The sequence below is a fragment of the Microcebus murinus genome, chromosome 8, assembly GCF_040939455.1.
Source record: "Microcebus murinus isolate Inina chromosome 8, M.murinus_Inina_mat1.0, whole genome shotgun sequence".
NCBI lineage: Eukaryota > Metazoa > Chordata > Mammalia > Primates > Cheirogaleidae > Microcebus > Microcebus murinus.
Genome location: NC_134111.1, coordinates 23,189,148 through 23,215,313, shown reverse-complemented (window position 1 = coordinate 23,215,313; position 26,166 = coordinate 23,189,148). Strand labels below are relative to the sequence as shown.

Genomic DNA, 26,166 nt, shown 5'->3' with positions numbered 1-26,166 from the left:
TTGTCATAAATTGATTTTAATGAGACAAAATGATTTTTTTCTGTATGCATCATTTAAGTCTATTACATATAACAAAACCACTTTAATGCACATTTTAGTATAGCTCTTTTTTCCTGCTGGTATCATTTTAGGCTAATGCCAGTCAATAATACCTAAGTGGGGATGAGTTTCAGATACTCTTCTTAGTGTAGTGTTCATGGGTATGAACAAACAGTGAGGAAGATGAGGAAAGTCACGAAGTCTCTGAGCACCTGTATCTTTGGACAGTGATTGTTAATGGTGACCATGGAGTAAGGAAATAGAAACCCAAAGAACTGAAGACAAGCCTTACATCCAGTTTTGCCTGTGGGTTTTTTGAAATGTATCATTTTTGTCAGGGAACATATTTTTAACAACAATTACATCACAGCATTATAGAAATTTTAAAGGAGTTCTAGGCAGTAGAAACCATTATGTTTTTTACCAGAGATTCTGTTTGCATATGCAGAACGAGGTAGACCACTGACGTAATTATCTCTCTACACTTTCTCTCAGCCAAAACAACAGAACAGCCTTGCCTTAATTATTTGGAACTTTTATGTGTAGCTGATTAGGAAGATTGATTTACCCTAATATCTTGAATTTTATTCTCTTTGTTGTCATCAGTAAAAATCTCATGAAGTTATAGCAACTTGTATAATTTTTCTTACACTATATATTCTACAACATAATTGTAGCAAGACTAGCTATAACTTAAATTCATATGCCATATTTAGAAACTGTACTTTAATGACATGGAATTCAGGAATAAAAATTAATCAAGCACCTTTCCAATATGTTATCCAATTCAATTCTAACAGTGCTTTTATTCTAGTAAAATTATAGAAAGAAACAAAACACAATTTCCTAAATTAATCATCTTGAACCAAAGGGTGCAAATCTTCAGCTACAGAAATGAAAGAAGCAAATAGGATTTTGATGAAACCAATTTTCAGCTCTAAAACCACTGGGATGACTCTAGTTTTCAGACATTATTTTGACCATGCCCCTGGCTGTTTTAATGTTCCTTGCATATGATTCTGCAAAGAGAGCATTGCACTGTTTTCTGTGGGGATTAGGGTAAAGCTGTAGAAAAATGACCAGGTTGGTTAGATAGATATGTCAGAATTCAGAGCTTCAATTTTTCTGCATTTACAACTTTAATTTATTATAGTTGACTTGCTAAATTTGGAATTGGATTTTCATTATCTAAATTGATTATTGTAAGAAAAGGAATAGAATAATTCTTCTCTGACTGGGGATTGTGGGTGAGTCTTTGCAAAAGTTAGAGACAAGTTTCTCTCTACATTTTCCCTGTAAAGCTTTCTAATATAGCCATATGAATTGCAGAGCCATAACAGAATCCTAAACCATTTATATTAATGCTCTAGAGGGAAATGCATTTGAACAGAAAGGATATTGTATAGAAAACTATTGAAATGGATTTATTAAACTCTCTTCAAACTTGCCTGGAACATACTCAATTTATATTCCAGAACCTTGACTAATTTTGCAAAGATAACTTCCTAGATATGTATGTTTAAGTGCATTTAGTTAAGGAGGTCTCTAGTATTTAGCATGTGAGTGGATATTTAATAAATCTTTTGAATCTGTAATTGAATATTAGTTGCCCTTTTACTAGCATTTATAGTCATTATTCTTGATTAGTAATGTTAGTAAGAAAGATACTTGCATTTATTCATTTGAATTTAGTGAGGAATTTACACTAACTCATGTTACTGCCTTGTGTCTCTTTCACTTCATGACCAATGGCATGAGCTTTTATAGGGGTAGGCTATTTCAGGTTCTTCATAATTGGGGGCTCAAGGAAAACAGTTTGCTCATGTTAAGACAAATAAAAGTGTAAGATTTGAACCCATAATTGTAATACCATTATTAGAATTTAGCTCCACTCTGAGAAGATAAAACAAAACAAAACAAAACAAAACAAACAGTATCAGCCAGAACATCATCCTCTGACTTGCTTCTAAACACAGGCTATCCTTAGTCTTGGATATCCTTCGAGAGAAAGAAAATTTGAATGGTAATTTTTAGTGTTGGCCTGAATCTTATAAAGAACTATATAAATATAAGGCAGTGTTATGATTATTATCAAATTCCGAATTTTCAGAATAGATAGAGGAACTGAACTCAGATCCAAGAATTACCTTCTTTTCTATCTTATCCCTCAAACCAAACCAAAGTAAGCACAACTCTCTCCCTGAAGATGCTAATCTTTACCCACATGACAGTAACTACTCATAAATGATCCTCTAAAACAGTTTGACACTTAACAGTAACTTTAGGGTGAATATTGCTGTAAGTAAGCCCTACTTGGATTAAAAAATATATATGACAAAAACAACTTGGGGCTTTACCAAGTGTCTATAGCATTAATTATTTTCTAATCCACAGAATGTATATATATTTAATAAACTATTCAGGCCTCAAAATGAGTCAGTCCAATTGCAATTATTGACCTGAGCTTTGTTAGTCCATTGAGGCAGTAAACTATGAGCCTTAACAATAGGGGAGAATTAAACGTATGCCTAAGAAATCATTTGAACATTTCTGCAGCTAACGAAATTCCCAAATCCTGGATGTACAACCCTCAAATCAAATCAAACAGCAGAACTGCCAAATCGAAAGTTATACCATCCAGACTCCCACCAGCTGAATTTGTGTTCTGTTTTGTTACCTGCTAAAAAATGCATAACCATGAGTCTGAAGGGAAACATTTCCTCATGTTTCTACCATGTGGAATAAAAAGATGTTGATTACCCAGTTTCTCCTTGGTCAAATAAGGTTGTAACTTTTAAATTCTAATATAACACTATATTGCCTAAGGGGCCATTTGAAGAATGAAAAAGGAAGCTCATTTATGTTGTTGTTGGGACAAGAGATTTTGGGTAGGAAAATTTCTAACCCTTTTTTCTGATTCATCAGATGGCTATCCAGGGCCCTGTGTGATAAGATGATCTCCCACCTTTCCAATTTATATGTATGTTCTTTCCTGGCTCTTTGAAAGAACAGATTATAATGGCATCAAAGTTATATTTAATATTAACCTAAAATGGAAAATTTACTTTATCTCCTTAAAAGTAGGTTTTTCCCCCATTTTACTGGCTATAAACATTCCAAAATTTGGGGGCCTATTTGAAAAATATTTTCAAATTAATTATATATCTTTTTAATGGTCTGGTGTGGAGAAAATGTAACCACATGATACTTTTAAAATGAATTGGTCACAAATGCTATCTGTTATAATAAATATAACTATTTAGATTCAAAGGGAGATAATGATTTCTATGAACTCCTAAAACAATTTATAGTGATTTATGTTAACTATTATGGAAAACATATTCTTTTTTTTATTTTTAGGGATTAAACAATGTTATTGCTATAGATTTTGATTACAGAGAAGAATTCATCTATTGGATTGATTCTAGCCGACCCAATGGCAGCCGCATCAATAGAATGTGTTTAAATGGAAGTGACGTTAAGGTAACTAGATATTACAATGATGAGATTATTGAACATTACATTGGTATGATTGAACTGAGTAGAAAATGTTATTTGATTGCAATGATATTACTCATAGAATGTATTAGGTTGGTTTCAATTTCACATTTGTACAGTGTAGTTAATAAATACTTTAAATATGATGAGATTTTTTTATTCTTACGTTTCATTACAACACTATTACTTGCAATAATATAACAATAAAATTGAGGAAATAAAATTTGGAACCTATTCACGACCCTAGAAAATGTGATGGATGATTATGGTTTGAATCATTAGTGCCTGAGAGCCAACTGTGTTGATTTAAATAAAACGGAAAGTTGAGCCAAAGAATTTGTAATTGAAAAAATTAAATATTAGAGTATAGGTTGAAGTTATATCACTGTTAAAATTAACGTGCTACAGATGGAAATAATCGAGTGTATTTGTGTAAAATTATGAATGTTCTGATTAGGCAGCTTTACAATTCTGTCATAATTCTATCACACGCAACCCATGTCACAATCTGGATATGAACTACTTGTTACAATTTTTAGGTAATTCTGAGTTTTAAAATCAAATTGTTTGTACTATATATATGCAGTAAAATATATTTTAAAGAAGTTTTACATTTCGGTGAATAAAAATCTATCAATTAACTTTCTTGTAGCCATCTGTAATATACAGAAATTTTTTGTGGAAGCAATTAATTTTAAAAATATTAATGAAATCTTAAAGTATGCATATGCAATGCTGAAACAAACAGTAAGTTGGGTTCAGGTGATTCAAGATAACTATATTTAATGATAGTTTGTACAATAAAATGTTAATGATAAGCAGATTGATTTTAGCCAACCCAATTGCTAAATAGAACAAATAAGCCTATTTTTTCTTTCATAATTTAATTCCTTGACAATTTATATAAAAACTATGAAAGTTACATTGTTCAAACTGATCATATATTTTATTTATTTTACTTTAGCTGTCTTTTTTTTATTTCAGCATATTATTGGGGTACAAATGTTTAGGCTCATATGTTGCCTTGTCCTCCCCTCCCCACCTCCGAGTCAGAGCTTCAAGCATGTCCATCCCCTAGGTGGTGCCTATCGCACTCATTATGTATGTATATACCCAACCCATTCCCTCCCCTGGCGGGCCTGATGCCCAATAAATGTTATAAATGTTATTCCTATATGTGCACTTAGATATTGATCAGCGAAACCAATTTGCTGGTGAGTACATGTGGTGCTTATTTTTCCATACTTGGGATACTTCACTTAGTAGAATGGGTTCCAGCTCTATCCAGGAAAATACAAGAGGTGCTATATCACCATTGTTTCTTATAGCTGAATAGTACTCCATGGTATACATATACCACATTTTATTAATCCATTGATGTATTAATGGGCACATATATTTTATTACAAGACATTTATAATTTTGAGTTACCTTTATATTTTTTGAAAATAATATTTTGCATTCCAATCTATTCCATTACTACTCTAAATTATGTCATTACATCAGATTGTGAAATATGTCTTTCTTTCCTTGTGATTACTGATTCAGTGATTTTCCTTTGAATAATCAGCCATTCTTATTTTCCAAATTTGGAATATGAGGGGAAAAAGAAGAAAAGATGTCTTGCAACTCAACACAGGAAGCTGATGTTATTAATTGTTGCAAATATTCATATATTCACTTTTATTTATAGATTTATTATTGCTAACATTAGGAAAAAATGATAACTTTAAGATTTCATTAATATTTTCTTGTCTCTATGTAACTACTGGCTTCTATATAGCTTGAAGTTTCAATTGTTTCTTTCATATAGTCCTAAAAGCACTGAGAACTCAGAAATGCCAGTAATACAGATCAAGAATTGTTGACCATTTTATATGCATCATGTTTGTACATGCAAAACCCATATTTTTATTATATTTGGTATTAACATGGGTTAGAATTAATAACAGCAGTTGTGTGAGTTACTTCTCTTTGGGTAGGTTCAAAATACTCTGTGTATGTTCTCATTTGTGTTTTCTTCTGTCCTTGTAGTCATTTAAACAGGACAAAAGCAGTTGGGAGAGTGGCAAATACTATTGGTATCTCCTTAGAATCTATTAAAGAGAAATAATATCAATAAATCTTTGTGTGTGGGGTGTGTGTGTGTGTGTGTGTGTGTGTGTGATAGAATTTTGTTGCTCATTTTAAGAGGATGAGTAAATAAACTCTAACAAAAATGTAAAAATGTGATCAGCAATTGTGCAATTGTTCAACAGCTTTTTATTCCGTTTTTCTGTTTGTTTTTCATAAACCAATATGCAATTTCTGGGGGCCTAATTACATATTAGGTAATGTCTCACGGACGAGAAAGTAATTGTATTGTGGTCAATTGTTCTCTAACCTAAATTTCATTCCTAATGTTTAAATAGAATTCTATATTTCTGTAAAAATCAAGAAGCAATTGCTCAGTTCTCATTCCAGGAATTTACACTGTTAACTTGTTTAATTCTTATTTTGTTAGGTAGTGCATAACACAGCGGTCCCTAATGCACTTGCTGTTGATTGGATTGGAAAAAACCTCTACTGGTCTGACACAGAAAAAAGGATCATTGAAGTATCTAAACTCAATGGCTTGTACCCTACTATACTTGTTAGCAAAAGACTGAAGTTTCCCAGGGACCTGTCTTTAGATCCTCGAGCTGGGTTTGTAATAAATGTTAAAAATCTTAAATATTAAGACAATGAATGACATCCATTGTGGTAAATGTAGTTCTGTAGATCAATAATATGGAAATCCAATGTAAAGTGTAAATGTGTAGAAATTCTTACTGAAAAATCAAAAACACCAATATGACTGTCACCATGAAAGACATAAGTTAAAATGATTGGATTTTACAGTCACTATTTTTAAAAAAGTTTTAAACACAACTGTTTTTTAAAACTGACCAAAAAATTATTGCAGAAATGAATAAAACATACAGATTTCACTGATTTTAGTGTTTTTAAATCCTGGAGGGAAGGCAGACTAAGAACAGACTCTTAGGTCATCTTTTGCAGTGTTTATGGTAGTCACAAATATGGATAATGTAATTCCTGCACCACTTTATAGCAGGAGACGTAAGCAGTATCCACTGATAACAAATAACAAGGTGCATAATCAATGTCCTCAAGAAGAAAAATTAAGTGCAGATATTGGGGAATGTTCATGTTTTAGAGCTGTGTTTCATTTACATTCTATTGTGAGAATGGAGAAAAGTCAAGTAAGCATCAAGGACAGCAGGCTGGAGATTTCAGATGAGGGATGAACGCATATTAAGGTGTCAAAGCTGTCTGGTGTATGTTCGCTAAATTCCTATAGGTTATGACCATTATCATTCACTTTCAATTATGTTGTTTTGGCAGGTAGAGAACGCATGCCTTTTCTTTTCTTTTCTTTTTTTTTTTGCACTATAATTTAGAATGATTACATATCCTGAAATGATCTTTGTAAAGTTCAACCTGCCCTGCATACTTGTTAAAATAATAAATTTCAAGAAAGTTGGATGTTTTAAAATAGGACATATTCATGGTAGCAAGTGTTAGGATAACTTTAGTGGTCTAATTATTCCTCTGTCTAAATTAATTTCATTCATAAAATATGTTTCACCAAATCACTGCTTTTATCATACCACATGCAACAATTAGATTTTGCTTCTTCCTAATGTATTGTATCTATGTTCTTTGGTCTCTCGTGTTTATAATTGGCAAAGTGATAATGTTATAGTATATTTTGTAGCTAAATTATAGACATTAATTTGAATAAATGCAGAACCTAATAGAAAAATATTTGTACTGTGAATGTATTTTGGTTTCCAAGGTAATGTGCACATTTTAACTTTTCAGTATATAATTATGTAATCATTTTGTTACCTTTTGGGATATTTTCTTTACCATAGCAATGGAAGATTCAAAAGAGTGTCAATTTAACTCAAACAGAATCACAAGTCTGCTTCTATAGATGTTTCAAGAAATAATGGCTAAATGTACTAAATTTGGCTATCATATGTACTCATTCATAAGTATGCGACTATTTTAATTTCTTTGACATTTAATATTTTATCAGAAAATATTTATTTTTGAGTGTTCAAACTATTATTCCTTCAGAATCAATATGGCTGACTTAGCTTCTCATTTCATGCTATTCAAGATGCTTCACTTTCAAATGAAAGAAGCATTATTAGTTTGATGATAACAGTCTTGTGGAATTTCCCATTTAAGCAAAAAATATATCTTAGGCTAGTGAATGCAGGTGAATCTAGGTTTACATTTTATTTCTCCCATGTTAGAGTTATCCTATAAACCAAAAGCAGCCTTAAGTTATCATCAATTTAAACCCACTCATTAAACATGTCAATTAAAATAGCCAAGTACTAAATTATTATAGATGATATAAATGACTCCCTTGATTTTATTTTTGGATAATGTTTGGATTGTGATATGGATATGCTACACTATAACCAAAGAAACAGATAGGAGTTGGATCTTTTTATGAAACAATTAAAGCCACTTATTTTAATAGATAAAATTTTAGGCACATTTTTTGTTCATGCTGTTTTCCTATTTCCCCAGAGTGAAACAATAGGCAACCTGGAACTTACTTTTTATGAGATGAGCTCAGGCTGAAAATGCTATAACTGTAAAAAAATATTGTGTAATTCTGCTTCAAAAATGACAGCTTAAATTATAAGATTATTTAATAAAAATGCAATTGAACTTTTCTATATCAAATTACTACTATGACTTGTAAATGTTTTGAATATATCAATACTACTGACCCATTTCCTTGAAAAGTATGATTTCTGTCTTGATATTTAGTAAAGGGTAAAGCAAGGATTTGTTTAAGGGAGAAGAGGGATCATTAGGCTATCTAATGTTATGAAGCAACTAAACTTTTAGAAGGTATTTGGGATTCCTTTCCATATTTTAATAATAATATGCTAATTATCACAACATTACTTTGGATCTAGCAGTTAGTAGGAACAAATAAAGAAGATGCAAGTAGACAGATCATCTTCTAGTTGTTATATTTAAATTCATTTGAAATCCTAATTTTTCTCACAATTTTATCCTAATCATCCTGTTATCTGGTCTAGTTTGAGAATGAGTGTTCTAATTTATTATGAATTTAGGGTAATTATAATAACTTACATTTAATATTTATAAAAATTATAATTTATGCAGAATATGTATAAGCATTTTAAAACAGAATAGGAAATATAACTAATGTTAAAACTGTGCTATGCATAATTTTATCTTTTTGGATAATTAAGATGTCATTTCAGTTAATCATAACAAAAGACCATTATGATAGACATTAAAGTGAATGTATGATATTCCTAATTAACAGGAAAGAAAGTCATCTACTCATTCATTTATTCAACTCATATTTCTTTAGCATTTAGTGTATACCTGGCATTACTCTAGGTAGGAATGAGTATAAAAATAAAGGGATAAAGAAAAAAGAACCCTGAAGCCTGTACTTTTTTTCACTTTAACAATATCCTTTTAAAAAATTTTAAATTAGTATAAGTGATATGAGTTTTTGGAAATAAAGAAAATTGCCTAAATCATTACAAGTGTGCCTTGTATTTAAAGCTATATTTTAATTTATTTTACTTTTCTAATAGTCTATTCATGAATTTGTAAGAAAATAAGTGTTATTTTAAATTTGAAATATATATTAATGAAAATATGTGAAGGACATATTATATACTCAGTATTTGTATTTATTATTGCCAATATGGATAATGATAATGCAAATAAATCAGGCAAGACTCTGAGTAACATTCCCTAATCATGTCTGTGTGGTCACCACATACAGTAAATCTAATATTATATGACTATTTTTAATGTAAATGTTTATCTTTCCGTCTGGAAAGTGAGTTCCTTTAGCACAAAAGCCATGTCCTAATCATTGTTTATGCCTAACAGAGACTGTTAAATTCACTGTATAGAAAATAATGAATGGGTAACTGGATGTACAAAGAGCAGGGGGTTATTGCTATAGGGACATTGTACCTGCACCTAAGCACAAACCAATTCATTGGTATGTAAATAACCTGCATGTTTCAAAGAGAAGAGTCATAATGGAACATTTGTTGTGATGAAATGAAAGGCATACCAGGGCGAAAACTCAGTTTCTGATTTCTGTAGGGGAAACACAGAGATATTTCATTAAACTATACAGTGACATAAAAAAAATTTTTTTTGTACCAATTTTAAAATCTATCCTAGAAGCAAATTTCAGTATTCCCATATTTAGGCAAAAACAGAGAATGAATATAAATGATTAATTTTGAATTCAAAATCAGAAATAATTGCAGGTAGAAGAAGCTTCTCTAAATTTATTACCTGAATTAAAAAAAAAAAAAAACAGTAAAAGCTTAAAAAGTTCTACTTAATTAGTTTTAAAGAAATATATTATATTATATTTAATTATAAAAGACATCCCAAGGCCTGTTGTTATGGTTATAAGCAGACTTTTTTCATATGTTTACACTGGATTATAACTTGCAGAATAGCTACTCTTTGGGGCCTAAATTTTTTATGTGTGTTCTTGAGTAAACATTGTGTATTATTTGGGTGCAATTTTAAACTCTTCTTTCTACATTGTCACTGAAGTTTTCATTTTCAGCTTTAATTATTATAATTACAACAAATTTGACACAGATAATTTTTTAGGGATTACATTTCAAGAAGTTAAAATTACCATTATGTTTAGTGCAGGCCTTTTGACAAATTTGAAAAGTATAACAATCAGGCTTAAATATGGAAAGGAAATGATATTTAGCCATAAGAAGTTAGCTACCTCTTACTGAGAGATACACAATAAATCCTGTGTTTATGAAGGCTTATGCTTACCTGAGTACAGTTAAACATTACATTTCTTCAATGAGGTAGAGTATTTTCATAATATTCTTCTGGTTAATAAATACTTAAATAGGCAAATAACATACATAAAATTCAGGCAAACCATGTCATAATATACATGCAATCCAGATGCAATAAGTAATCTAGTAGGTGGGTATTACTAAACTAAAAAATAATTAATACTCATATTCCATACTTAGGGCAGAGTAATAGCTAATATTTGCTGGACACATGCTAAATTCTTATCAATGTCCTAAGTTTGTTCCATATATTTTCTAATTTACTCCTCACAGTGACCCAATGAGAAAATACTGTAATTACCTCTTTTCTACCTATGTGTTATGTTAATCCAGGCTCGTGGAAGCTAATTAAAGCTCCCACTCTCCCAGTTTCACACAGCTAGTAATGGGAGGACCTGGGACTTGAACCCAAATAGTCTGTTTCTAGGGTTTGTTTGCTTCATAGTTTACATAGTGCTTATTAGAAAAGGAAGTCTACAAATCTACTAAAAACTTGAGTCCTTGTTCTAATTGTATCACTATCATAATAGACAATGCACATAACGTTTTATGGTCTCAGTTTATCACTGAAAGCCTTAAGCAACATTACCTGTTTCTGAATTAAAATATTCAATTAAGTTATATTAATACTTTGTCTTAAAATTTGAAAGAAATAAAAGATCATTGTTCTTAAGAATTTTGTAAGCTAGTTATGAAGATAAGATTTAGGTTCAAAGAACTATTAGTAAGCACAAGATTTCTTTCATGCTATCTTCCTTTAAATAAAATTATCATTCACTCTTTAGTAATTCCATAGTAAAATACTTTAGTCCTAATATGCTTTATTTTTTTTTTCATTTGTTTTACATCCATCTCTACTGAATTCACTGAGTGTTCATTGAAGGAAAAAGTCATATCTCTTTATGTTTATGTTCCTATTAGAGTTATGTGCTACTTAATATGGCTCTGTTAATTATTGTTTCAAAATATGGTTCTCTATGCACTTAAGAGTGTCTTTGGGGCTTGGAGATGTTCCACCACTGATTTATTGAGTAAGGTTCTCTGATTATGAGGCCTCAGAACCTACCTCATTACTACTTGTGGGTTCCTATGTGCATGATAGTGTATATATATTGTTCAATCACATATGTAATAAAGAAAAGAAATTCTGTAGACCAGGAAGAGGTAAACACAACTTCTCAAAGTGTGTTTCCTGGTGCAGTAATTCTGGGAACTGCTTTAGGTAAACACAATCTGTCACCCAAAACTATCTGACATAAAAAAGAATACTACAGCTCCTCTTAGAGAATCACGATGCCATTTAGCATACTGAAGACTCTGAGAAGCTCTAGAATAAAAAAGATAATGCTTACTTTGTTTAATAAAGCATTTTCATATATATTTGATTTTGTCACCTACTTTGAAAATGTGAACTAATACTAATCAAGGAAAAACTTGTGAAGAGCAGAGGACACAAGGTATATTATGTCTGAATGAACATGTCAGTGCATTTAAAGAGGCATAAACAAAGCAAATGATATGATAAAAGCACAGAAGTGAATATGTGATATTATAACTAAAAACTCTGACTAGAGTTAAATTTCATACATTCAAGAGTGGGGAGTAATTTGGAGAAGAACATTTGAGCCAATAGAGGAGGGCTTTCATGCCAGGAACAGAGTTTCAGACCTGGAACTCTCATCAAACTTACTGAGAGTGATGTGACAGATATTGTACTCTATGAGATATGCCTTTTCTCTTCTTGATGTCTTGATTCACAATACTGATATGACTATCAGATAAAAAAGTTCATGATACAGATGGAAATTTAGAATTGCAATTAGAAGTTAGACTATTTGAAATTTGTAATTTACTTAATGACTTAAAAACATTATTATTCACATTCAATAATTTTCAATACTTTTGTTGGCAGCATTTAATGGAGAAAAAACTCTTTTTCACTTTTGGGATATTTTAATTGCAAGTATAAGCACATATAGAGTAAATGGCTAAATATAAATATGAAGACTATCTTTAATTAAACCAATTTGCATATGTTCTTTTTAATGTTACAGAAATCATTGAAATAATCAGTTTATTCCTTACTTTAAAATTTTTATTTTATTATATGCAGTTTTTAAAGACATAATATGCTGTATGGAACACAAATAAATTTAATCATATCTAATATTCATGAGGGAAGCTAGTATATCCCACTTAATAGAAAAAAATTAATATGTTAGTGTTGCCATGATACAGAGTCAGTAAGGCAAGGAGGAATGTTATGTTTTATTTCAACACAGTAAAATATCTTTTCATTTTTATTTCTTATTCAGTTTATTCCTTAATATAGACAAGATGTATATATAGGATATTTCTAATTCAGTTTCTTCCTTAGTGTAGACAAGTATAGCCAAGATGCTTCCTTCATTTGAAAGGAATAGATTATGTGTTTTCCTGACAGATGTATTTCAATGACATAGGTTCATATTTTAAAAGAAAAACATTCTAAAAATAATTCAAGATTTAAAGAAACAGAACATTATTTTCTAAGGGGCTTGGCATCTCTTAATATTATTACTCAATGATTTGAGATTTTCAAAATATATTTAGAATTAATAGTCATCTTTAGTTATACAAAAGCATTGGGTAGCAATTCCAATATTGCTCTATGTGATGTGGACTTGGAATTTCCAGATGCAAGTTTGTTTTAGGTTTTGACTCTCAGAGCTCTTTGAATCTCTGTTCACAAAATTCTACCTTTTGTTTTGTCCTTATTGGGAATATATTTCTCCTTTTAAGCCCCGTGCTTAATTTGTACTTGAATGATATTTTAACTATCCAAGAACATTTTTATTATCTTTATAATCTATACTTTTATTCATATCCATAAAATGTCAACACAAAAATGCATGTGTTCTTTATAATGATTATGTAGGTTAGCCTCATATTTGATAAGTACTATTTCCTGAAAACTCTTATTTCTTTTTTAGTTTGTGGTTAAAATATCTAGACATAATTATCTGTTAGAATTCATCAGAAAAAAATTTCATTTAAAGAACATTTTAAATTTAAGCCAAATATACCAGTTTTTAAACAATGTAGAATAATTTTTGTGTCAAATTATTTTAATTATACATCTTTTAAATCTGAAGAATTAATTGTCAAGGATTATACTTCACAAAAAGGAAGAATTAAGTCTAGAACAATCTAATTGGTTTAATGGATTTCAATTTCAGAGTTGGAATGTGAAAAGGATATTAAAGATCCTCTAACCCAAGTCTTTAATTATATAGATAAGAAAATATATTCAAAAAATAAAGTCACTTTTTCTACTTGGAGGAAAAAAAACCCAAATGTCTTAATTAAATATAAATTTCTAAGTAATCTGTTACTTATATATTATTTACATTTTATGGGGTACAATGTTATATATTTAACCCAACCTAATTACATTGTTAATAGTATGATTATAATTAACTATTTAATCATAGTTATTATCAATAACTATAATATCAAGTTATTATCTACAACTATATAGATACATGGTTAGTATCAATATCACTTTCTTTATTTTACTCTTTGTTCCCCTGCACCTGAAATGTCTGACTTTAGAACTTCTACAAGCATAATTTAAATCAGTGCCATCCAGAACTTTCTGTGATCATGGGATTGCTTTATATTTATTCTGTTGTGTATGATATCTGCTAAACACATGCAGTTATTAGCACTTGAAATATAACTAATGTGACTGAGGAACATTTCATTTCATTTCATTTCATTTCATTTTAATTAGTTTAAACTTAAATAGTGATAGTTTAAATAACTTAAGTTTAAACTTAAACTTAAATAGCCTTAGCTAGTTGCTACCACGTTGAACAATGTGTATTCAAACAAATGAAATGTGCACCTCCATGATTCCTCCTGAATTCTTATAGATTAGGAAAAAAAAAAAATATATATATATATATATATATATATATATATAGTGATAGTTTTATTCCTTCAACATTTTAGGTGCTTTTTGAAAGTTTACATATGTTACTTTTGGACATCTATAATTTGTTAACACTTGTAAAAATATCTTGTTATATATATGAATTAGTACACTAAAAAAATACTTAAAATAATGCAACTATTTCAAACCATAGGAGGTTTAATAAAAAAATCATAAGAAATTTTGTATCATAGTATGCTTATTAAAAGCTAGAATTTAGAGAAATACCAAGAATTAATTTGAGAATAGTTGAGCAAAAAAGTGAAATATGATATATTGCTCTTGGAGTGTCTGTAAACAAAATGCTTATTGATTTTCTTTCCTAGGTATTTGTATTGGATTGACTGCTGTGAGTATCCTCACATTGGCCGTGTTGGAATGGATGGAACCAATCAGAGTGTTGTCATAGAAACCAAGATTTCTAGGCCTATGGCACTAACTATAGATTATGTCAACCACAGACTTTACTGGGCTGATGAAAATCACATTGAATTTAGCAACATGGATGGATCTCATAGACACAAAGGTTGGTCGAGTAGCATTAATGATTCAGTATTTTACCAGTACATAAAATATTAATTTTAAAAATATGTATTCTTATTTTTATGCTTTCTCTCATCAAACACATTTTTAATTTAAGGTTACATTATTATATTCCTTTGTGATAATACTGATAAATAAATTTGATATTTTTATTCAGAAATTTTATTTATGCATAAAATTGTTTTCACACCATCAATGTGTCCTTTAATTGTATTTTTCTAAATAGTTTTTCTAGTAAATGGTAATAGTCTTATAAATTAATATGTACATATGTTTTAACTTAATTGGAATAGAAAGATATTTGCTTGTAAACATTAGGCTATTATTGTAATCTGGTAGGATTTGAGTTTTCTTAAGAGCAGAATAAAATGTTCTTTGCAGACAATGAAAATATTATTTAAAAGTTATAAATTAAGCTATATATAATACTTGATTAAAGTTGTTGTTATCTAATGAACAGTAGCAACAAAATTAACATGAAAAGTAGCTTTCAAAAATAGTGTAATACTCAACACTCAGAAAATAATGTTAATATGAATGAATATAAAATTCTATGGGTACTTTCTATTTTTTAATTCTTAGTAGATTAACAAAACTCTAAGTATAAGACAAATGAGTGAAAGAATTAGATATAGAGAAAGGTAACCTTAAAATTATACATGGGGGAGAAGGCTTATTAAAGAAAAAAAACTGAGAATGATGGAAATAAGAAAAGTAACAGACAAGGACATAATAGAGAAAAAGTGAGGTATAAATAAACATGATGTGGATATACCAGAAACCACAAATGATTCAACTGAATCGTCAAACATTTTAGATGCAAGTAGTTTTTTTTTTTAAATTAGATTTATCCTTGAATGAAGAAGGGAGATGAATTTTTATTGATCTTTAGTAACCTAATGTCACTTTTGTTATCAGGTGATTTTATTTACAAACATCTCTTAAAATACAACTTTCAAAGAGAGGTCTCAATTAAAGCCCTATATGTTAGCATGGTTTAACTTGACAGATTGCTTTCCTCTCTGGCACTAAGCTTAGCACACAAAAATTTGGAGGAGGAGGGAATGAGAAATAGTAAGGGAGAGAAGATTATTGTTAATCCTTATGTGAGACCCTGCCAACTCATGCTAGCATAGAGTTTTTAGAAGGATGAAGCCAATTAGTTTAAAATGAAAACAAGTAAATAAAACAGAGGCAAATGGCATTGAAGTCTCACAATTTTGTAATTTTTGTAAATTTTGTAATTTTACCTATGTTCCTCTCACTTAACATTTAAACAAAGACATTCTTCTAACTAGAAATGCTGACAGGAAGTTTTTAGAGGTGCTATCTTAAGGGTAAGAACGTGGAAGTACAAGAAATGTAGTTAGGTACAAGAAATGTAGTTAGGTGAGTCATTTACTTAGGTGTAGAAATTCTATTGATGGAGATAAAAAAAAACAACTCATCAGGATGCAGTTTAAGTGCAAAATTAAAGATCATTTTAAGGTTTTAATTACAACAAAATTAATGTTGGCAAACTGAAATCACACCTAGCATTTAGAAGTTATATCCCTTCCCAAAGAATCAACAATGAAATATCCATCCTCATTCTTGGATGATATAATTGAAAGTCTTATTGTGGCAATGTGTATTTCCGCTAAGTAACCATGAACCTGTCCATTTTTAGCATCCATATTAAGTGATAGGTAGTTGTTAATGTATTAGTTTGTGATAAAATTTCACTGTCCAGTAAAATTTATACAAATTTAAGTTAGGTAGGTTAATATTTAAAAACATATTACCGCATCAAATATGTACCTATTTTCATTTGAGCCTTTGGTGTTTAATAACAAAAATTATTTTTAAAGTGCTAGGTCTATTGGAAACTATTGACTCCATCTTCTAATTATTTAAAAATAATAACACATATGTAGTGATCAATACTTTGAAAAACTTAATACAAAATTAAATGCATATAAACAAAGTGTCTTTCAGTCATGGTACCAGTGGTGACTTTGGGTAGAGGGACATGTATAGCAGAGAAAAATGGTACTGAATTTATTAAATAGTAAAATATTTCACTGGAAAATAGTTTTGTATAATGTTATTAAAAAATTTTAAATTTGTTTTTGAAAATACCTTGAGGTTCAATTGGGAAGGAAAGTTAAAAAAATTTCAGCCTTCAGAAATATTTTCTCCTGAAGGCTTTCTCAGAAATACTAATGAAAAATTCATTAAGTGTCTTATCAGGCATCTGCCAATACCTGAATGTAGTCCAATAATTACCTGGTAGTTACTAATGAGGTACTAATTGTAGCCAGCCTGAATTATGCCAATTCCACAACCAATGAAAAAAGGGGCTATTAATTTACTGTGTTTGTAAGAAATAATTGGATTATTCTACTCCTTGCCTTTGCCCCATAAGACATAGCAAATGCTGCAGTTTTCTAGTTGCATATTTGCAGGTGGAAAACAAGACCTTTTATATCAATAATTTTGTATCAGTTCGGTCACTAACCTCTTTGTTTTATTAATGAAATCTGTGTTTTCATGTGTTTTATTCATGAAAACTGGAGGCTGAGCTCATCTGAAGGATAGGACATGCCAGTCATGACAAAATAATTTGAGAATATGAAAAGTGTATGAGAAATTTTGGAGTAATGGCTCTTTCACATGAACCAAATTTTAATAATGGAGAAAGTTAGCCCTCGAATAGGACTTTATGGTCTAGAAAGGTTTTTTCACCCCAAAACATTCTGATGTAAACTACATAATAATTCCACAAATGAAGCATTATTTTATAGTATTTGCCTAGTGCAATAACCTCTGAAGTTTCTATATTCTATGACTTAAACAAAAGTTTAGATTATATCCAAGGCACATATGCCTTGAAGTTTGCTCGAGAAATTCCATCCTCTTTATCTGCTACCTTCTCTCCCCCAATTCACCCTCCTACCAAATCTCCATATATCACACTAAAATATTAAACCAAAAACCCAAAATACATTAGTCAGTGTACTAGTTTAGGAACCTTTAAATGCAATCTTAATCACATAATCATTGTTCTAATCTCTCTCTATGTAAAGATCATTCTACTGGTTTTCACTAAAATAACATAATATGACACAATATAATAATAATATAATATAATACAATAAAATATATATTATTGAATGCCTAAGTTGGATAGTTTATTTTAAATTACATCATTTTTTTTTCATTTCTCTGATTTCTTCCCTTTAGCTCTGCCCATTCATTCATTCATTCATTCAACATTCACAGACCCATCTTTCTGTCTCACCCATTATGCTAGGCCCTCGTGTTATAATTCCCAGTCTTCAAAGCACAGCCCAGTGGGATAAACTGATATGCAAGTAAACACATAAATTAGATTGGGGTTAGACGAATATGCAAATATTGCAAAAGTGTGGGCAGGAAAAGCCTTTGCTGAAGTGAAGAGATCTTTGAACAGCCTGAAAGATTGAGCAAAACCTCTCCATATAAGGAAAACATAGGAAGGATTCTTCACACAGAGGGAATAGCATGTGCCAAAATGTAATAGAGTCTTGAAACAGCATGGGGTTTACACAATTTGGCTATGACTGGAAGTCATATAAGAGGGAGATAATGGCACAAGATGAACAAGGACAAATTGGGGCCAGATTGTAACAAGGCTTGTATGCTAAGTAATTTGGAATTTATCCTTTAGGTCATAGGGAGCCATTGATGATGTTTAGTTGATGGAGTACTGTTATTAAATTTGACAACATCATGGACAATGAAAGACCCTGGAAGGGCAACCAATTTAGAAACTGTTAAAATGTTTTAGGACAAAATGGGTGACATGATTATAGCTGTGAGAATGGGAATACAATGTTAGATTCAATAGTTACTTAGCAGATAAAACAGGAGAGATCTATAAAAGCTTAAAATCCCAGAAATGTTGGTAGTTGAGTTATAACTATCAAGTGAATGATTTATATTATACGGTTTGCTCAGGGAAAATAACTCCCACTTTGATGATGTATTTGTTATACATACATTTGCACATTTTTTAAAAGAATTGAAAGTACAAAACTAAGCTAGACATTCAATAAAAAAAAAATTCTAAGTTACAAAGTTCCGTTCTGATGGCAGATGCATTGATTTTAACATGTTCAGGAAAAGAGGCATTCTAAGGATGTGGTTAAGCATCCTCTATTGTGTCTTTATTTAAAAAGTATTTAAAACACTGACAATATACCTAGACTAAAGATTGCAAATGAGTAACACTCTTTTCACCTACTTTCTCTTTAAACATGTAAATAGGTGCAAAGAGAGACTTGGCAACTGGAGGATAGGATGGTCTCCAAATAGAAATGTTCAGTCTTTAAATATATTGTTATACAAACACAGAATGATTCCAAATATATGAATGATAATATTCTTCTCGTAGGTCCGTATATTTTGGACTGATCCCTACTATCCCCAAACCACAACCATTCTCAAAGAATTTTGGGCTTTGGTTTTGGATAAGAAATAATAAACCATTACTGGAGTATAGATCTCTAAGTGAAAGCTCTCCTTGAGCTGAAGAAAGTAAACCTTTAGGATCTCAAAAGAAGCCTGGGAATCTAAGAATCATGGCTAGGTTGGAATGGGATCTACTGCTAACTAGCTTATTCACCCCAAACAGTATAGTTAATTTCCTTGGGCCTCAGTTGCCTCATCTGTAGAAAGAGAATGTTGGAAAAAATGACATGAAAAGGAATTTCAGAACTAAAATTTTAAGCCTCCAGTTAAGTGGATAAAACAACATGGTTGCAATCTTTGCCACATCCCGAGTTTTAATCTCATTCTTCTTCAATTTAAGCATGAGACAGGTTCAAAATCTATAATCATCAAACATTTCCTCATTTAGCCTTGATGAAACAAATTATTAAGTTACAAATGCAATCCCCAGGTTTCCCTGAGTTATTATCATAAAAGTTATTGCCATCTTTTAAAGATGGACATTTGTGAATTGATCAAGTAAGTCAATGAGGAAAGAGAAAACCTCTATTCTTCAGTATTACATTGTATTAGATGTTTTACACAATATATATTTTTTTGCAGTAGACATTTTCTTGGCCTACTGAAGTTCCAAGAACTGTAGCCATCCATCCTTCTACAAACATATATTTTTATTAGAAGGCAAAGGACCGTGCTTGATCCAACGTATGCCCTTCTAATCATTCCATCAACCAACGCTATGCAATTAAGTACTGTTAAAGCTAATTTTCAACAAAGAAGGGATTAAGTAATTTGTGTAAAGCTAATAGGAGAATCAGAATTTGAAACCGGATCTACCTGGTTCTAGAGCTTGCTTATTTTCCACTTTTCACATAGCCCCGCTGTTTTTGAACAGATAATTAAAGATTGATACCTATTTGTGACAGTTTTAAATAGCAACAGTTATAGCACTTGTGTTGAGGCTGCATACCTATACAAATAAAGGTTTATCCATACCTGAAATCCTTCAGATTGGTTTAAATAATGGACATAGATAAATTGCATAAAATATAAGGAAAAAAAAACCCAAAACTAGAGCCACGAGAATATAATACCATAAAGTGAAGCATATATCTCATCAAATCCAAATATTTTTGTTTCTTTGGGGGAGTGAAAAGAGCAACAATCTAGCTTTAAAATGCACACCTGTGTCTTAGTCTGTTTGGGCTGATATAACAAAATGTCATAGTCTGGGTAATTTGTAAACAACAGAAATTTATACTGAGTTTCAGACTGGAAAGTTCAAGATCAAGATGCCAGCAGATTCATTATCTGGTGGTCTGATAAGGGCTTATTCTCTACTTTATAGATGTTTTTTTCTTGCTGGTTCTCACAAGGCAGAAAGAGGAAGGGAGATCTTCTGAGCCTCTTTTATAAGGATACTAATCCCATTCATAAGGTTGGAGCTCTCATGGTTAGTCACTTCCCAAAGGCCTCACCTCTCAGTACTATAACATTGAGTATTAGGTTCTAAGATCTGAATTTGGGTTGAGGGGTGGGCACCAGCATTCAGACCATAGCATTTTGCCCCCAGGGCCTCCAAAATTTATGTTCTCACATGCAAATATTTATTTTATCTCAATAGCCCCCCAAATATTAACTGATTCTAGCACCAACTCAAAAGTCTAAAGTCCAGAGTCTCATCTAAACATTATCAAAATTAGATATGAATGAAACTCAAGGTATGATTCTTCATGAGGCAGACTGCTCTCTATGAGTTTATGAAATCAAAGATGTTGTGCACTTCCAAAATACAGTGGTGTAATAGGCATAGAATTACCATTTCTGTTCCCCACCAGGAGAAATAGGAAAGAAGAAAGAGGTAATAGTTCCTGTCCAAATCTAAAATTCAACAGGGAAAATATTAAATCTTAAGGTTCCAAGAGAATCTTCTTTAACTCTAAGTCCTGTTTTCTGGACACAGTGGGGCAGAGGTTGGACACTAACATCTCCTAGGGGCCCCACCCTCATGGTTTTATTGAGTATAGCCCATTTTGTAGCTCTCAGAGGTTGGAGTCTTGTGTCTGTGGCTCTCCCAGGCTGGTTACAAGCCTGTGAATCTACCAGTTTGGAGTCTTGGGGGTAATTCCATCCCCGCAGCTCTGCTGGGCAGTGCCATAGTGGGGATTCTCTGAGGTGAGCCCAAACCCATGGTTTCACCTAATGAGAGCTCGCTGTTGTGGTCCCTCCCTATGGCAATTCTCTGCCTAGATCTCAAGGCTCTTTGTTGCATATTTTGAAATTTAACTGGAGGCAGCCACATTCTTGCAGCTTGTGTACTCTACACACTGGTAGAATTGGATTATGAGAACTCTGCCAAGGTTCACCATATGTGCCTTCCAGAGGAGCAGCTTGAGCCACATCTGGGCTGCTTGAGCCACAGCTAGGCTGGCTAAAGAGTGCTGCACTCAATGTAGGGAGAAGAACCTTGAAATTGTTCTGCTTCCAAGGCCCTGGCATTCTGGGCTTGTGATAGATAGAACAAATTTGAAGATCTACAAAATGCCTTCAAGATCATTCTTCTATTGTCTTGATGAGTGGCACTAGACTTCCACTGTCCATGCTAATCTCTTTATTAAATGCTTGGCCAACCCTGTAGTGTTATCTTCCCAAAATTCTTTTTTCATTCTTTACAAGATGATCATCCTGAGAATTTCCCAACTTTTTATTTCTGATTTCCTTTTGATCATAAATTCCAATTTTAATTCTTTTCTCTTTTCTCAAATCTTACCATAAGCAGGGAAGTGAAGCCAAGCAGCTCCTTTAACATTTTGCTGAGAGACTCCTTCTGTCAAATATCCCATTCTATCACTAAGTCATGTCTTCCACATAACACTGAGACACAAATATGATTCAATCTACTTTTTTGACACTTTACCACAAGCACTGCCTTTCCTCCAGTTTCCAGCAACATGTTCATCATTTCCATTTGAGACTTCATCAAAATGGCCTTTATTGTTCATATTTTTACCAACATTCTGATCACAACAATTTAGGAAATCTCTAAGAAGATTTAGGCTTTGTTTACAGCTTTCCTCTTCCTGTGAGCACTCATCAGATTTGCTCTTGGCTCTTTTCATGGCAATATACCTTAAAACTCTTCTAGCTTTTTGCCCATCACAGAGTTCCAAAGCCACCTTCACATTTTTAGTCATTTGTTATAGCAACCTCCACACGTTCAAGTATCAATTTCTGTCTTAGTTTGTTCAGGTTGCTATAACAAAATACCTTAGACTGAGTAATTTAGAAACAACAGAAATTTATTACTCACAGTTCTGTAGACTGGAAAGCCCAAGATTCAGGCACTGGCAGATTTGGTGACTGGTGAAGGCTTTGTCTGCTTCACAGATGCCTTCTTGCTGTGTCCTCACATGGTGGAAGATGAAGGCAGTTCTCTGGAGCCTCTTTTTTAAGGCCACTAATTCCATTCATGAGGGTAGAACCCTCATGAAAATCACTTCCCAAAGTTCCCACCTTTTAATACTATTACATAAGATATTAGGTTCCAACATATGAATCTGGGGGGGACAACAACATTCAGACCCTGTTTTAATGGAATAGTTTAATGCCAGAGTTTGCTGTTTTAAAACTAACTACATCCCATGCATATAGGAAAACTTTTAAAACTTATTTTGAAAATTCATGTCACAGATTTTCTGAAATTTGAGAACTTCTATCATTGATTTGATGCATTCCAAAAAATACAACCTTTTCCGAGTAGATTATTTATAAAGCACAAGTTACAAATACCTTCTAAAATATTTTAGCAATAACTTTGCATATCTACCTTAACTTAGAGATTTCTGTTTTCCACTTAATGAAAAGAAAATTAAATTTCATAAAATTCTTTCTGACTACTTACATCAAATTGAACAACTTCAGATTTAGTTTTTCCCATTTTCTGTTAGTTGTGCCATTGAACTTGAGATATCTTAGGCAAGTATGTAGTATTTTGGCAAATAAGAGGCTGAAAATATTGTGTAAATAGTAGTAATAAAAGGACAAACTAAGAAAAATGTATATTTGACCTTGATTCTTAAAATTTTTTAATTCTAATAATTTGTCTTTTCAGAATACTCTTCTGAGTATCACAGAATGATTTAACCTTGTGTTAAATCAGTTGGTCATGTGCATATTTTACCCAGCACACTGGAAATATTATTCTCTAGCTGCTAATTTCTCTGAAGAGTAATAGTTGGTTATGAGTCTGAACTATAGTTTATCACTGAACTTTCTTTTATTTTGTGGACAAATTGTTTAAAATTTTATATAATTATGGTGACTACAGCTCTTCATTTAAAAGATAAACATTTCTAGACCTTAGACCTGAAGAGCCTCATATTAAAGTGTCAATATTATACTCTAACTCTATTGTTTGTTTATTGCTCTGGGAATCCAGTTGGTGGTGTGAGGGGCAGTTCTGTGTTGGATTTGAAAATCCAAATCATAACCCATGCAGTTAGTCTAATTAATGTTGGGAAAGGAATACAGATCTCATTATGCTACCAGTGAAACAGCACAAAATATATTTAAAAAGTTTGTTCTGAAGGGAAAAACAAAAACACTGAAAAAGACAAAGGGAATATTTTGTGTTCATATATCCTGAAATTCAATAGCTGTTGCATTTATGTTTTTAGAAAATTTAGATATCCACCAAAGCTCACCAAAAAGAAGGAGAAAAATCTAGTGAACACTTCCCACTTCCTACCTCCACTATTTTACAATATTCTAGAGTATTTCTTTCTTGGTAAGATATTGTACTTTAGTACTTTTTAAAAAAAATTCTTATCATTCACAGTCCATTACAAATAGTAGACTTCACAGGCTATTTTATGCCAAGAGTGTTGATGTGCTGTTGTTTACAATACAATAAAAGTTAATGGAAAGAAGCAAAATATAATTCAGTTACTACAGAAATGTTTCTGAACCAGTAAAATAAATTGAAATTAACTGCCACTTCTACAAAGTCTTAGGATTTCAGTGTCAATCTTGTATTTCAGTTTTGTCCCTTAAATAGGACGTGTTACATTACACTGGATGTATGTTTAAATAGATTTTTTTTTTTGCAAATGTCATGTTTTCCACATACTTTTAAAAACAGGGACATTTTAAGTATTACTCTAGTTTGAGTTTTCAGTCATTTTCAACAGCCTCATTCATTCCAAATATGAGGCAGTGGAGTGTGTGCGAAGGAAAAGCAGATTAGGAACCAATAGATTCACCTCATGTCTAGTAACTCCTTAATTTAGACACATTACTTTGCTACACAGTTGTTCAATGTCCTTGTCTATAGAATAGAGCTTCTATTTTCAGTGATTTTGTAACATTTTTTTTAACAGGAATTTGGCTGAGGTTGGAACTAAGGCAGAGGAGGATTGTTATATCAATTTCCTCACTCACTTCTACTTTTTGGTAGGACGACCTAGAACATATTTGAAAATACTTTTAATATGTTACATTTTTCCTTATTTTTATTACTGAAACAAATTTATAATAGCAGGAATGAGAAACAATCAGATACTACATTCGTGTAAATGACTACTTGGTATCTATCCCAAAGGCAGAGTGCTTTTTAAAGGCTTCAATTTTCATTAGGACTCTCTAACAAACACATTACTTGTGCTTATGTGTGTATAATATCATAACTATTATATTTAGAACTGACAGTCGGGCTCAGTCTATCACATTTCCAAGTACCTGTGAAGGCTTGTATCATCAGCAGAAAGGCCTAGAAAGTTTCAAAGCAACAGGAATATATTTTTACCAAGTCCATGAAGCAATATTGCTTTGTTTACTTCAGAGATTGGAGAGCAATGTCATCATCATGCAAAAATATTTTTAGGCAAAGACTAGCTTTCAAAATGAATGTACTATAATTTTCACAGTTTGCTTCACAAAACTTCACATTCATTAACAGGAATACTCTTTTTAGATGTTAAATATTGAAATGGCCATACATGACTTTCTATTATGAATCATTTAAAATTAGATGAGAGAGGGGAAGGGATTGAATTGTATTAAATATAATATTCCTAATCTATATATAGAGAAAATATTACTTGAGCTGAGAAGGTAGACAAAAAAATAGAAGAAATACTAGAAAATGATGGGCCATGGATATCTTTAATGTCTTAATAATGACTTAAATCTAAAGAAGATCTCTAAATACAGCAATAATTTCTCTACTTCACCATAATGCATTACACTCATTTCAAAGAATTAAACCTTTGAGTGTCTAGGTATAAACCACTACACTAAGGTGGGGCACATAACTTTAGTTCGAACATTTGATCATTATCAGTACTCAAAAGGCAGCCTCGTATAGTAGACTCCCAAGCAGTGTGAGCTCAGATCTGCTGGGTACTATCACATGCATTAAATGGAGGAACTTTATTTTTGGTTCATGCAAAATCTCACAGAAAGACCATGATATTTTTTATTAGAAAAATATATTTTCAATATTCTTTCATAACATTTGCAAATGTTGGCTATGCCTTTTGTTCCTGTCATTTCTTAATACTTCAGTTGTCTTGAACAATAATTTTGGATCCTTTTGCCTGATATTTTATTTGTAATACTGTTTGTTACTATTAACAGGATTGCATTAAAAAAGAGTAGGAAGGCAACATATTCATGGAGGCAAACATTAAATGGAACACTTTGTAGCGCTTCTTGTTGTAGATTCTG

At 31.4% G+C, this 26,166-nt stretch overlaps 1 protein-coding gene across 2 annotated transcripts in view; it reads left to right on the top strand.

The window, feature by feature from the left end:
- The window catches only part of LRP1B (LDL receptor related protein 1B), a 1,745,675-nt gene that overhangs the window by 1,503,561 nt on the left and 215,948 nt on the right, over nt 1-26,166 (top strand). For both annotated transcript variants that reach the window (XM_020288518.2, XM_076005497.1), the window contains exons 58-60: nt 3,400-3,522; nt 6,041-6,222; nt 14,751-14,950. In XM_020288518.2, coding sequence (XP_020144107.2) covers nt 3,400-3,522; nt 6,041-6,222; nt 14,751-14,950 — 505 coding nt within the window. The remainder of the gene's footprint in view (nt 1-3,399; nt 3,523-6,040; nt 6,223-14,750; nt 14,951-26,166) is intronic.